Source organism: Dermatophagoides pteronyssinus, unplaced genomic scaffold, assembly GCF_027571235.1.
Source record: "Dermatophagoides pteronyssinus isolate colony J.1.1.1.1 unplaced genomic scaffold, Derpt_VIB-CSIC_2022.12 sq0044, whole genome shotgun sequence".
NCBI classification, from domain to species: Eukaryota; Metazoa; Arthropoda; class Arachnida; order Sarcoptiformes; family Pyroglyphidae; genus Dermatophagoides; species Dermatophagoides pteronyssinus.
In genome coordinates, this window is record NW_027461567.1 from 132,538 (window position 1) to 147,917 (window position 15,380).

Here is a 15,380-nt window from a genome sequence, read left to right on the forward strand (position 1 = left end):
ACAATTTATCAAGAATTGATGTGAACAAACTGTTCAATGAAAGTAAAAAAAAAATTCAATGGAACTATGATCCTTGTTGTTCAAACGAAAACAAAAGATTTTTTGTTTTGTTTGTTATCGGTTATCGGTTAGTGTTAGTTAGTTAGTTGTTCTGGATTTGAAATGAACACTGCACTGAAAAATTCTTTTTTTTCGTTGAATTGAAATTGATTTTTCAATTTCATCAATTTCAATTCATTATTTCTCGAGTTTTGTTTTCATCATCATCATCATTTCTATTAACACCTTCCCTCTGTCTCTCTCTTCAGCGTCCACCCACCCACCATAGAGTTTTAAAATTAATTTTTCCCGAAAAGCAAGAAGAAATAACCCTATATTTGATGATGATCAATTTTTCAATATGACTTACTTACTTACTTACTTACTGGGTGTTTTTTTGTTATCAAAATCTTTTTTTAATTTGATTTTTTTTTTCAATTTGAACTTTCTTAATTCGGTTTTTATTATGACAAAAACAGGCAAAAAAAAAGTTAAGTAAAAATGAATTTTAAAACATCATCATCATTTATTCAGTTATTCAGTTGTGTTCTTTGGATAAAATCTTAAATCTTTTTTTTCATTCATTCTTCTTTCGTCTTTCCCATTTATTAATGTTGACATTTTGGACCAAAAAAACCCTGCGGAAAATAATCAAGTAATATTACAACCAGAGAATCAAAAAAAAAACCACCAGACACAAAACCACAACAGAATTTTATTCAAACAGCAATAGCAACCAAAAATCTTAAACTAAAATGAATGATTCCGATATGCAGCGTTTTGTTCATTTCATTGTAAAAACATTGTTTAAAAAAAATATGAAAAAAAAACATAAGAAAAATATGATTCAACTGGATTAATATCATCATCACTGGAAAAAAAGGAATCTGACTTAACTAAAAAAGAAAGAAAAAAGTGAAAACATTTATGCAATGTACGTGTGTGTGTGTAAGTGCATACATATATGCATATAACGACACAATTTGTCTTCATTTGTTTGTTTTTTTTTCTTTTTGCACATATATAAATTCTCAACCAAAAAAAAAAAAAAAAAAAAATGAATAATTTCGTTACCCACTTTTTTTGTAATACATAATATACTGTATTAATGAATGATTCGTTTATATCTGATGCTTGTGTGTTTCAGTATTATGGTGTCATGTTTTTTTTAGTTGGTTACATTGAAACCAAAAAAAGATTTTTCATCACTTTTTTTGTGAATAAAGAGAGAGAGAGAGAAACGAATGAAAGCAAAGTAACGAATTACAATATGATCAACCATAACGTGTATTATAAAAACGTTTTAGTTTTAGTTTACTGTTCATATCGAATATGAAATATGATTATGATGATGATGATGATGATGATAAATTGAAATCAATGAATATTCTTTTCTTCAATGAGTTTTTTCCATTGTTTTTTTTTCATTATTATTTATGGATGGAATTTGGCATTGATTTTGTTTTTTGTTTTCTTTCAATATGAAAAACTATTGATGATAGACTAAACTGTACTGTACTTTTTTCTTTAGGTAATATATAAAAAGCACACACAGAAACTCATATTATTCCGGATAAATTACTGTTCTTCTTTCTTTCTTCGTTTCTGTTTCTGTTTTATCAAATGAACCGAGAAATTTTCAATATATATATTTTTTCAAGTTTTTTTTTGTTGATCGAAAAACAAAACAATCATTATCAATTCAAAATGCGATACCGATAATGATGATGATGATGATTTTAGTCGAAAAAATAGAAAATTCCACATTCTTCTTTCACCACCACCACCACCATCATCATCATAGGACATTATCATTATTTGGATGTTTTTCTTCTACTTCATTCTTGTCTTGTCTTTTTTTTTTTTTTTTTTTTTTGGAAAAGAAACAATGTAAATTGTGATGATAATGATGATTACAATTGAAAAATGTTTTTGTTTTGTAGATGCATTGTTGATTTTATATACATTATACATTACACACATAACGTTTCTTTTAAAACAGAAAAAAATGACTATTATGTGCGTGTGTGTGTGTGTAATGACTTGAACAACAACAAAAATAAACGATATCTATACCTTTTCGATCATTAAGCGATATTGATTTTCAAACAACAACAAAGGAAAAACTAGAAAAAGAAAAATTTCTTAATTGAAATAATAAGCAAAAAAGAAAAGAAATGAAAAAAAGACGTTTTTTTTCCTTTGTAATTGCAAACGGAAATCTCATTATTATTATCGATATTTTCCGGTCAGTGTATGATGATGTACCGACCAAAAACTAAATTCTTGATTAAAATAATAGGATTTTCCTCCTTTCCCTCCCCCCGAAAAATACTAGGAATTCTTCCCCCTCCCAGTTTTCATTCATTCTAGATTGGTTGATGATGATTATGATGATTATTATTTTTTTTTGTTGTTATTAAAGTGAAAATGAAATGAAGAAGAAAAAACCTTCGATCAAATCGAATTCATCGGATCAACAACTAATAATTACATTGACCATTATTGACCAGTACACCAGTACACCAGGACCACCATAAATATTTTTTTTTCAATTTTCAATTGCCAAGAATCAAGATTCTTGTGAATTTTTGTTGTTGTTGTCGGTTGTCCGGGACACCTGAGTAATGAAAAACAACAAAAAACAAAAAACAAAATTCATTCTGGAAAATTAATTTATTTTCATCATCATCATCATCAGCAACCAACCAACCAACCAACCAACCAACCAACCATCATACCAACGTCTTCCCCCCCCCCCGAAAAAAACTTCCAAATAAAAAAAAAGTCAAGATCATCATCATTGTGGTTGTTTCTTTTCAAAAAAAAAAAAAAAAAAAAAAAAATGGCTAACTATAGGAATTTCAATTTTCTCCTTATCATCATCACCATCATCACTTTGAAATTGGAATTTTTTTTTTGCAAATTGAAATTCTGTTTTTCCTTTTTCATTTCGTTTTCTTGAAGAAAAATGCCATCATAATAACAAACAAACAAATAAGAAAAACCAAAAACCAAAACAACAACAACAACAACAACATTGAAATAACATTTTTCTTATTACATAATATTTATGTTCATTCTTTCTTCTTGATTAAATTACTAAAAATAATCAATGAATGAATGAATGAATGAATCATTCTTGTTATAATTCTATTATAATAACAACAACAAGAATAACAAGAAAAATCGAATGAATTTATTCTATTTTTATACAATTTACGATTGAGAAAATATTCGGTAGACCAAGGAAACAAACAAACAAACAAACAAAAAATTCATAAATGATGAAACCAAACAAAAAAACAAACAAAACAAACCAAACCATCAAGCAAACCATTTGATTAAAATGACAATAAAAATTTGTTTTTTAAAAGACAAAATAAAGCAAGGTATTCGTTTAGTTTTTCTGTTCCTTCTTGTTGCTGTTATCCATTGACATGATAATAATCCTATGATATACATAAATATCATAGGATGACAAAAGAAAGAATAGAAATCTTACCGCAGACCAAATATGTAAAAAACAAAGTGAAAAACATCAGGAACAGAAGAGAAAAAAGATGCGCAAAATCTTTGAAGAGTAAAAAAAAACGGTAAATTTTTCTTCGATTGTTCCACATATTCATCCATTGATTAAGAATATTTCATAATGCTAGCTGTGATGATAATATTTGTTAAGTATAAATAGATAAGTATCATATCTTTGTGTCTTCAATATGCATGTGTGTGTGTGTGTGTAAGTTTTTTCAATTTGTATATTTTAATAATTTTTTTTCTGGTTCCAAATGATGGTATGAATGGAATGAATGAAAACACCTCTCCTGTTTTCATATTTTTCTTTGTTCGTTCAGTGTGTGTGTTTCATACCTTTTCTAAGAATTTTTTCGTTGTTTCGTTGAAAAGAAATTCAAGATAAACGTTGCAATCATCATCATCATCATCATCATTGTCTTCTTCTCCATTGATTCTCTTGCATTTTTCATTCAGGTTATTTTCTTTTTTCATCTTGAATTTCAGTATCTCTCTCTCTCTCTCTCTCTCTCTCTCTCTCTCTCTCTCTCTCTCTCTCTCTCTCTCTCTCTCTCTCTCTCTCTCTCTCTCTCTCTCTCTCTCTCTCTCTCTCTCTCTCTCTCTCTCTCTCTCTCTCTCTCTCTCTCTCTCTCTCTCTCTCTCTCTCTCTCTCTCTCTCTCTCTCTCTCTCTCTCTCTCGATTCTCCTGTTTGTTCTCTCTCTCAAAAAGAGAGAGAGAGAGAGAGAGAGAGAGAGAGAGAAAACATTGTGCAAGAACGGTGAAGGAATATGAAAAGAATCTAGGAACAAATTTGTAATAAGAATGATAACAATAAATTCTATATTCTGTAAAACAAAACAAAACAAAAAAACCGAAAAAAAAATTTCGTTTGAAAGAAAGAATGAATGAATGATTCTACGACGACGACTCCAGGTTTTTTCTCTTTTTTTTGAAATTATTCTCTCGATTCTGTGTGTGTGGTACATTTTAAAAACATACACATAATGACACACACACACACCATGAAAGAATCACATCGAGAGAATCACACATTTTTTTTCTCTACTGCTTGACAAAACTATAACGCTGTGTGTGTTTTTTGCTTTGTATTTGATGACTATGTTTGTTTGTTGAATAATTTGCCTGGCTGGCTGGCTGGTTTGAGCTACCGTTAAAATTATGCGCGCCATTATCAAACGACAACCGTGATCACGATTACAACATTGAAATTTTTTTTTTATTTCAAAAAATGATAAAAAACAAAACTACTAATCATTTTGATATTTGGTCTTTTGCTGTATAGACATTGTATTCTGTTTGTGTTTTTTTTTTTGTTTTCAAATCGATTGATTCTCAATGAATATTTTGTTTTGTTTTGTTTTGTTTCTAAAATCGTTATATCCGTAACCCTATTACAATTTGGGTTATAGTTTAATTTGGTTATGGTTATAATGTTTACCGCTAAAAAATAAGTGTTTTTTTTTTTTGGTGGATAAAAAATTCTTTTAACCCTTTGATTATTCAACAACAACAACAAAATTGTGATCTATCTATCTCCATCTTCAAATTTACATCGCACATATAATTAAAATTGGGAAAAATGAAATGAAATGATGTGAGTTTCTTCGTTTCTGTCATTCATTCATTCGATAATCATCATCATCATTTTTCATTAATTTTTTTTCTAATTACAAAATTATCAACACCTTTATCGATCAAAATTAATAATAATTCTGTCGATTAATTAGTAATTTATTTCTTGTTTTTTTCGTTTTTTATCACATGAATTATTATGAAAGAAAGAAAGACAGCCAGCAAAAAATTCATTCATTCATTATCACATCAGTTATTCAGCGATATTTATTATTATATAACTAACTAACAAATTAACTGAATGAATGAATGAATGAATGAATGAATGAATGAAAACTAAACGATAAAACAGGGACCTAATAATAATAATAATAATAAAACCAAACAAACAAAAATAATAATAATCATAATATATACAGGGATGTATTGTTTTTTTGGTAATATTATATAATAATGTAGAGAGAGAGAGAGAATGCCTCCATCCATAACGTCAAACATGATGATGTTATTATTAATTTCTTCATCATCATCATCATTTCAGTTTATACTTGAATGAACATTCATTGTTTTTTTTAAAAAAAAGATTCTTGTTTTTTTCCTCTGTTTTGACAGTTTTTTTTTCTATATTTTCATCGGGAAAATAATTGATTTGAGTGCATAAAATTTTTTTGTTCGAGTAAATATTTTCATCATCATCATCATCATGGAATTTCAAAAGAATTTTCCAATAATTTGAAAGTGATCATAAGATTCTATTGATGATGATGATGATTTTGATTTGATTTTTTCGGTTTTTTGAATTTTGAATTTTGTTAAATAATTTTTTTTCCACTTTTTCGCTTTTTTTCCAGATAAAAATTCGTTGAATAACATCTATATATAGCAACAACAAACAAAAACAAACAACAACAACATCATTTGACATTTGACATATCAAATTTTTTCATTTTCTCAATTTTTTTTAGTTTTACCGTACACACACACAACAACATCATTGTAATTTGAGTGAAACTTTATATTAATCATAATTTTGGTTTGTTTTTTTTTTGTTAAACAAGCAAACAAACAAACAGCGAATTTTTCAGTTTCACCACCTGTTTACACTTTAAAATTTCATTAGATAAACAGCAAAGCAAAGCAGAAACAAACAAGAAACAAAAAATGTAAACGAAAATTTGATATGATAGAATTTCATTGAAGAAATTCTGTTTTTGTTTTTTGTAAAATGAACCAAAACAAAACAAAGAAAAAAAAATTTCATATTTTTAATTCATTAATTTAGCCAAAACCAAAACCAAAACAACCAAAAATGAATATCTGTAAAGAACGATTAAATAATCGTACAAAATCATTACGTGAAAAATTTAGCCGTAATCGTAGTTATTCAGAATTATCATTTAAAGATGTTTCATCATCATCAACAGCAGCAGCAGCTGCAAATGTTGCTGATGTTTTACCATCAACAACATCATCAAATCCATTACGGAATACATTCAATTTATTATCAAAGAAGACTGGTTCATCATCAGCAATTATTTCATCGCAACAACAACAACAACCGACTGAACCAATTATTGAATATGAACAATTACAAAATGAATCATATGGTTCAGCATTAAATTTAACAACCATTCCATTACAATCAACAACAGTAATAGGATCATCTGCATCAGGATTTGATCCATCAACAGCATCAACAACATTAATCAATCAAATTGATCGACCATTTTTATGGCAACATGATGTTGCTATTCAATGTAATCTAATACAAGCACCAGAATTATTAAATGTTGCGAAAAAATTACCAGGTAAAAAATCATCATCATCATCAACAATAACACATTCATCAACAACAGCATTGATTAATGTTGCTGCAGCAAAATTACGTAATATTACTGATCATCATAGCTATAGTGATGGTTTAAATCAACAATCAACAAATCTAATGATAACACAACCAGAAAAATTAATAAAAAATGAAAATACTTCAGCTGGTGGTGGATATGTTGGTCGTTTCTGGAAAAGTACAATGAGTGTTACATTTAATTCACAACAAAATCATAGTGGTCCAACAAGTCCATTTCCAACATTGAATTCAGGAAAAAAATCTACATTTCGTTGGACAACAAGTGTACGACGTAATAAACATCAACAGCAACGAGAACAACAACAAAATCGTCAACCAATATTAAAACGTGCTGCATCATTTAATGATAATTCTGGTACAGGATATGCAAGATTAGTACAAAGTACATCATCACCATCATCACCTGAATTAATACATGATGAACGTAATAATAATAATAATAATAGATTAAATATTTTGGATTTAAAACCAAAATTAATCCGTCCAACAGCATTATTTAATATTACAAATGAAAATAATAATAATGATGGTAATAATAAAAAATTAATGAAAATTAAATCAATTACAACTGAAGCTTTAAATTCATCATCATCATCATCACAACCAACAACATTAAATCGTCATTGTAATAATAATCGTAATAAAATGATTAATTCAGCACCAGATTCATTTGATGATTCAACTATTGATGATGATGATGATACTGAAACAAATATAGTGATTCTTGTAAGTTTTTTCTTTCTTTCTTTTGTAGAAAAAAGTAAAGATTTTAATCCTTTTTATAAAACTTTTTTTTTATAAAATTACATTTTATAAAGTCTCCTGCATCTGAAATGAATGATAATAAAATTATCAATCAAAATCAAATTAATAATAATAATAATAATAATAATAATCAAAAACGACAAAAACGTAATAATAATGATCGAAGAAAAATATCAAAATCATCATATCATCATTATCATGATGATAATGATTATAATTATTATGATTATAATGAACAAAGAAATCGTTCAGGTGATAATGAGCTTTATAATTTTGATACTAAAAACAGGTAAACAATTTAAAAAATTACATTTTAAATTTAAATTTTTAAAATTAATTATCATTATTACAATTATTATCATTAATTAAATTAGATTATTAAACATATCATTGGAAGCATCAAGCCAACAAGAACAAAAAATGGCAATGAAACCATTTTTATTAGATTTACCTAAAACAATTGGATCAAATAATAATGGTTGTATGGGTAGTAATAGTGGTAGTAGCGGTGGTGGTGGTGGTCTTCAAGTACCTGATGGTTGTAAGTGAATAACAAAAAAAAAAAAAACGAAAAAAATGAACAAATTTTCGTTTCAAGTATTTAATACAAAATTGATAATCTCTGTACTTTTTGTTTTCCTCTTTGTCTGTCTTTGTCTGTCTCTGTTTTCTTTATTTTTTTTTCTGAACAAAATCCTCTTTTCTAGCAACAGCACATTCAACATATCTAAATCTACCATCACCAAATATTCAATCAGAGGTATAGAGAGATTGGAAAAGCTTCTTTTTTTTTTTGTTTCTCTGGAATCCATTAAAATTTGTATTTTTTTCTGTATTTTTTTTTGTTGGTATTTTTTTCCTCAAAATAATAGATTCAAGATGTCAATCCAGTATTAAGAAAATTATCAGTTTTAAGTAAACAACCGGAATTAATATTACAACAACAACAACAACAGCAAAAAAAACAACAAGAACAATTACAATCGGGCCAATTACATAATCATCATAATTATAAATATTCAAATCGTTCAAATGATAATAGTCGTAAAAGTGGAAATAGTCGGAAATCATGTGATAAACAAATTGATGATAATGATGATTATCTTTTATATAATTATGATGATCAAGAATTAATGGCACCAGATGAACAACCATCAGTTGAAGAACTACAACGTAGACGTCGTCGTCGTGCACTTGTACCACCAAAATTAATAACCGATGGTCCATCAATTGATGATGATGATGCAGGATCGGATAAATCTATTACTACTTCAATAACAAATGATAATGATAATAATGATTTTGGACAACAATTATCACCAATCAATAATCAATCATCATTTATTGATAATTCAATATCGAATAAAAGCAAACAATCACAAAGAAATTCATTGCCTAGTTTTAATGTTGAAATTACCGGTTGTAGTAATCAATCATCAATAGGTATTGAACAAACATCTGATGTATCAATATCGGATCATCATTCTAGTGGTGGTGGTGATAATGTTCATGATGATGATAATAAATGTAAATCAATATCACCAGAAATTAGTGATCATTATTATGATGATGGTCGTAAATCACCACGTAGTGATGATCATTCATCACCACCAAGTTCAAGTTCAAGTAATTTGCTTGGTGTTAATTTAAATAGCCCTTCAAATAATAAAAATAATCGCCGTCGTTCATCGGTTGTTGTTATACCACCAATGCAAATTTGTCCTGGTGATTTACTTGTCTATAGTAAAGTATTAACACAACGTGCCAATTTAATTGCTGAATGTGGTGGTGGTGGTTTTGCATCGAGCTTATTAACCGATCATGATAATCGTAAATCACATAAAAATACTTGGTCATTATTACGGTTGGTAAGTAGTTTTCCTCCAAAACAAACAAAAATCAAAAAACACATAAAATCATTACAAAGATGCTTGTTTTAGATTCATTAGATAGTGTGATTATGCTTATTTTCATTTTTATTATTTTTTTATTTTTTTTTTTTTGTTGGAATGTTATTATTCAATGCATGTTATGCATGTTTGTAGCAGATATATTTCCTCTGTCTGTTTGTCTTTCTCTCTCTCTCTCTATCTATCTCTTCAATTTCTATGTGCTGGAAGAACAAAATTTTTTCTGTCCATCCAAATGTGTGTTCAGTTTGACAGGTCAGGTAGCCGTTCAAAAGCTGATCAAATTCTTTGTGGCCTTGAAGAATTTCTTTCAAATTTGGCACCATCAAATTCATTTTTTGATGAATCAATGTTACGTTATCGGGGTATATCATGGTATGAATTTCAATCAAGATTGGAAAAACGACGTATATCAAATGATTGTTCATCAACAACATCATCATCGGCCATTTCGTTAATCAATGCTTTATCATTAGGACAAACAACAAATCAACCAAATCAACAATATCATTCAAGATTTATTGATAATTCAAGATTTAGTTCATTACAATCAAATACATTGGATACAATAGCTGTAAATTGTCCATTATGTCATCGAACACAGACTATTATGATTCCGGCAATTCCACAACCAGTCGTTCCACCATCACAGCCACCTCCACCACCAACAACAACAGGATTATTAACAACAAATATGCCAAAAGCAGCATCATATAGTGTTGATCGTTTATTAATACAACCGAATGATACAAATTTAATTAATGGAACAGAAAATCAAACAAAATATGAAGTACAAAGTGCCAAATATTATCAACGAACTGATTCAGTTTCAACTGAACAAGAAGTAGAAAGTATTGTTGATTTTGAAATTGCTGATAATCCAACAACAACAGCCGTCGTTGATCAACAGCATCAACAACAAAATTTAGAACCACTACAGCCATCTAGCAATAGTAAAACACAACAGCCAATAAATTCAGGATTCACTATGAACAGTAATGATATTTATGGACCAGGTCCAGCACCTGAACCATCACAATTTTGTCGTGATTGTTTTCAACAATTTAAACGTGAAAAACGTCGTCGTGAAGCATTATGGGAATTATTTCAAAGTGAATTATTATTTTTAGTTGATCATTTAATGGTATTGAAAAATGTTTTTATGGAACCATTGAAAAATATACAGGTTGAAGGTTATGCAATGTTTGCCGAACCAGAAGTATTATTTGGTAATCTTGATGAATTATGTTTAGTAACATATGCATTTTGTAAAGAATTTTTATCATTATTAATACAACAAGAATCATCCGGTGATGGTATACAGGTGACAAATATATTAAATAAATTATATTTAAAAAATAATCGTATTGCATCATCAACACAAGCATATCATCGTTATACATTAAATTATATAAATGCATTACAATATTTAGAAACATTACGAAGACATTTAGAATTTATTGAATTTGAAAAAGTATGTTTATTTATTTTGTGTCTAAAGAATTTATTAATCAATTTTTGTTTTTTGTTTTGTTGTTAAAGTGGTGTAATCGTGATCCAAGATGTAAAAAATTACAATTAACAGATTTATTAGTAACACCTGTACAACATGTAATGCGTATACCATTATTATTAAAAGAAATTGAAAGTAAAACATATCAATCGGATGAAAAACGTATTATACAATCAATTATTGAACAACAAGAACATAGTTTACGTGAATTAGATGATAAAATGCGTTGGTTAAAAAATTTTGAACGTTTATTAGAAATACAACGTAATATATTATGGCCATCAGTACTTGATATGGATCCAAAAGTTTTTGTACCAGAATTTTTAAAAAGTTTTCTACAAAAACAACCATGTGAACGATTAATTGTTAGTCCACGACGACAAATAATATTGGAAGGACCATTAATGATAATGGATAGTGGTAAATCAATTGAAATGTATGTCTTCCTATTCGATGATTTATTATTGATAACAAGACGAAAAAAAGGTCTTGGTAAAAAGGTTAGAATCATTTATTGAATTGAATTGAATTTTTCAAAATTGATTGATATTTTATTGTTTTGTTTTGTTTTTTTTTGTTATTCATCAGCAATCAACCTTGACCGATCGTTGGGTAACTAATTGTAGTGGACGTTCATCAAGTTATAGTTCAGTAGTAGGTGGATCAGTTGGTGCTAGTAATGTAGTAAATCCATCTGCATCGATTGCTGTTGCAACAACAATGATTACCGGTGCTGTTACAAATACAAATATTAATAATGTTATAACAAATGTTCCTGGTACTGGTTCTATATCGACAGCAGCAGCAGCAGCCATTGCAGGTGCAGGAACTATTGTAACATCTGCTGCTGCTGCGGCTGCTGTTACATCAGGTCATCATTTTACATCTGGTAGTTTACCTGGTGGTAGTCATCATGTAATAACAACAACAACAGCAAGCGCTGGTTCAATAACACAAACCGGTATTAATTTAATGTCATTACATGGTGAACCACATCATGGTCCATTAACTGGTGGCGGCGGAAGTATTAGTGGTGGTGGTGGTGGTGGCGGTGGAAGTAGTAATAATGCTGCATGTTTTAAATATGTTGTCTATAAACAACCATTATCATTGGATCGTTTTTATATACATGATGTACCTGGATCAGATGGAAGTGGAAGTGGTAGCGGTAGTGGTGGTGGTTCCGGTAGCGGAAGCTCTAGTAGTAATAATAGTGGTCTAAAAAATGCATTCGTTTTGGTTTGTTTGAATCGTTTTCAACAGGTTATTACTGTACATACATTTCAAGCATCAAGTGAATCAGCTAAAGTAAGATTTTTTTTGTTTTCTTCAAATCAATTAATTTTTGACGTTTTCACACACACACATATAGCATACATGGTTATCAAAATTACGTAGTACATGTGATCGTTGGAAACGTACATTACAAAGTAATCAGGTATTTCGTTCACAAAAACAATCAAATACAAGCGGAAAAAATGATACGACAGCTGAATCACAAAAATCTTCATCACAGCGTCGACAACAACAACAACAACCAAAAAATGATTCTGAACCATCACCACCGCCAAAGACAACAACAACAACAACAACATCGGTTCATCATCAACAGCCAAAAAATAAACGTATAACAGAAATGGTACATCATCATCATGGACATCAACATCATCAATCGCAACAACAACAACAACAACAACAGCCATCACGACCATCAATAAATTTTCAAGAAAATTTAAATCAAAAACCAATTACAACAACAACAACAACAGCAACAGGAACAACAACAACAACAACAACAACAATCGATGATTGTGGATTAAAACGAATGAGTATCGATAGTATGAATAGTGTTGAAGCATCGATTAGTTATCAGATTGATGATAGTCAATTAACGGCAACAACATTTACCTAGAAAAAAAAACAGAGAAATTTTTTCTTTCAAATAGCCAATATCACATCTCTATATTATACTGATTTACCTTGACAAACACATACCTGAGAACGAACAACCCAAAACAATTATTATCTTCTTATCCTTATCTTTATGAAACAAAAAAAAATTTCATTCACAATTTCCTTTCATTTTTTTTGCATAAAATTTCTACAAAATATTGATCTATTTATACTTAATATTTTCCTACTACTTAAAAATGTTGTATGTTTACAAAAAAAAAAATTATTGCTTATCCAATCGATCAGATCATCACCCTATTTGATTTTTCATTTCATTTTGAAAAATATTAGAAATTGAAATTAAAAAAGAAGAAAAATTTCATAATTTTATTGTGGTTTTGGTGAAAAATTTCATATGTATCTATTTCGAGCTAATCAACCCTGTGGCTGTTGAATTAGTCGTCAAAATAGTACCTGTTTTGTTTTGGTTTTTTTTAAACGAAAAATTTGAAATTTTCATTTCCAATCACCTTTTCCCCGAAAAAAAAGAAATAAGAAATGTCAACCAAAAAAGAACAATCTTTACGTTCAAGGTTTGATTATAATCGTAATAAATCAAATGAATTATTAGTAACAAAACGTAAAGAATTGGAACGTTTTATGAATGTTAATAATGATCAAAAACATCATGATGATGATGATAAAAATGATAATGAAAATTATTGTCAACAATGTTTTCGTTTCATTCGTCATTTAATGACCATTTTGATTGTTTTAATGGCTATAATGTATACATGGTTTACACATTATCCTGAACCGGTAATATCACCATTTTTACATAGCTGGCAAGAGATGGGTAAAACATTTGAATATCGATCACAATATGATATTTTTTTCATTGGTAATTATTTTCTCTCGGGATTTTGAAATCGTTATTGATGATTTTCTTTTTTATATTTTAAATTTCAGACAAAATGACCAATAAAACTGATGGTCCAATATTATTATACCTGCATGGATTTCCAACATCCAATTTGGATATGTATAAAATTTTACCCGAATTATCACGTCATTTTAGTCGAATAATTGCACCGGATTTTATTGGATTTGGTTTCAGTAGTAAACCTGTATGTATATAAATGAATGGAAAAGAAATTAATCAATCTGTTTTGTTTTTTTTTGTTCGACATCATTATAGAAATCTTATCAATATTCAATCAAAGATCAAGCTGATTTAACAATATCATTATTAAATCATTTGAAAATTATTGATAATATTCATATATTATCACATGATTATGGTGATTCAGTTGCACAACATTTATTATCATTAAATAAGTTTAGTTTTATCATTTTTTGATAAAATATTTTTCAATTTTTAATTTCACATTTTTTAATTTTTAATTTAGAAAAAATTTATTACCAACCATACGAATTGAATCAGTTTGTATGCTAAATGGTGGTATATTTCCATCACATCATCGTCCAGTTTTTTTTCAACAATTATTACGTTTACCAATTGTTGGTAATTTAGCAACAAGATTTATGAATCGTTATTTTCTTTATATTGCTATTACTAAAGTATTTGGACGAAAAAATCCACCAACAATTGCTGAATTATATGATATGTGGAAATTAATACGTTTAAATGATGGTTATTTAATTCAACCAAAATTATTATCATATATTGATGAACGTTTTGAAAATGAAGATGATTGGGTTGATGCTATACGTGATTCACGTCCCGTTCCATTACATTTTATTTATGGACCAGCTGATCCAGTAAATCCACCACCATTCGATGAATTTTATCGTAGTATAATTAATCAACCAAGTATCGATAAATTATCGAATGATATTGGACATTATCCACAATTAGAAGCACCGGATGATGTTGTCCAATCATATTTAAAATTTTTAAACAAAAATAATTTTCTATAAACTCTTTAATTTGATTAACTTTTTTTCTTTAATTATGTTATCTATAAGATTTTTGTTAAAAACAAACACCCTATTTTTGCATTCATTACATTTGAAATAAAGTTTTGTTTTTTTACCTTTTTTTTAAATGATGAAAGTCTTGTGAAATTTTAATGATGATGGTAACCATGGTAATTTATTTTTGTTTTGGTTTATAGCGCGAATCGATTTTCGTTGCCGGTTCCAGCTCACTTGTTTTGAAATCGTAATTCTTTTGTTTCGTTTTCGGTTTCGCTTTGTTTCGTTTTCGTTTTCGTTTTGTTGCGTTTCAGTTTGCAAATCAAAAAAACCAAAAAATCAAAATGA

General features: G+C 28.4%; 2 protein-coding genes across 3 annotated transcripts; both read left to right on the forward strand.

Moving 5' to 3' along the window:
• Positions 1-4,554: 4,554 nt before the first annotated feature.
• LOC113790227 (uncharacterized) lies at positions 4,555-13,396 on the forward strand. 2 transcript variants are annotated; one of them, XM_075824013.1, is made up of 10 exons: positions 4,555-5,168; positions 5,998-7,739; positions 7,832-8,067; positions 8,153-8,319; positions 8,486-8,538; positions 8,651-9,646; positions 9,936-11,162; positions 11,231-11,701; positions 11,790-12,509; positions 12,574-13,396. In XM_075824013.1, exons 2-10 carry the CDS (start codon positions 6,456-6,458, stop codon positions 13,111-13,113), a joined length of 5,694 nt encoding a protein of 1,897 aa, XP_075680128.1. In that variant the 5' UTR covers positions 4,555-5,168; positions 5,998-6,455; the 3' UTR covers positions 13,114-13,396. The 2 variants fall into 2 exon arrangements, with proteins under 2 accessions (XP_075680128.1, XP_075680129.1); XM_075824014.1 differs by having other exon boundaries at positions 8,492-8,538.
• Positions 13,397-13,538: 142 nt separating this feature from the next.
• Positions 13,539-15,103, forward strand: LOC113790208 (mesoderm-specific transcript protein-like). The gene is made up of 4 exons (XM_027339843.2): positions 13,539-13,995; positions 14,064-14,221; positions 14,293-14,432; positions 14,504-15,103. The coding sequence occupies exons 1-4, from the start codon at positions 13,653-13,655 to the stop codon at positions 15,033-15,035; spliced, it is 1,173 nt and encodes a 390-aa protein (XP_027195644.1). The 5' UTR covers positions 13,539-13,652; the 3' UTR covers positions 15,036-15,103.
• Positions 15,104-15,380: the final 277 nt, after the last annotated feature.

What these genes read in the sequence shown, in the direction of transcription:
- LOC113790208 (XM_027339843.2), top strand. Translation starts at nt 13,653, where the DNA reads ATGTCAACCAAAAAAGAACAATCTTTACGTTCAAGGTTTGATTATAAT. An exon ending in ATATGATATTTTTTTCATTG is followed by an intron (nt 13,996 to 14,063) that starts GTAATTATTTTC and finishes TTTAAATTTCAG; the next exon opens with ACAAAATGACCAATAAAACT. An exon ending in CATTTATTATCATTAAATAA is followed by an intron (nt 14,433 to 14,503) that starts GTTTAGTTTTAT and finishes TTTTTAATTTAG; the next exon opens with AAAAAATTTATTACCAACCA.
- LOC113790227 (XM_075824013.1), top strand. Translation starts at nt 6,456, where the DNA reads ATGAATATCTGTAAAGAACGATTAAATAATCGTACAAAATCATTACGT. An exon ending in CACCAAATATTCAATCAGAG is followed by an intron (nt 8,539 to 8,650) that starts GTATAGAGAGAT and finishes TCAAAATAATAG; the next exon opens with ATTCAAGATGTCAATCCAGT. An exon ending in AATTTATTGAATTTGAAAAA is followed by an intron (nt 11,163 to 11,230) that starts GTATGTTTATTT and finishes TTGTTGTTAAAG; the next exon opens with TGGTGTAATCGTGATCCAAG.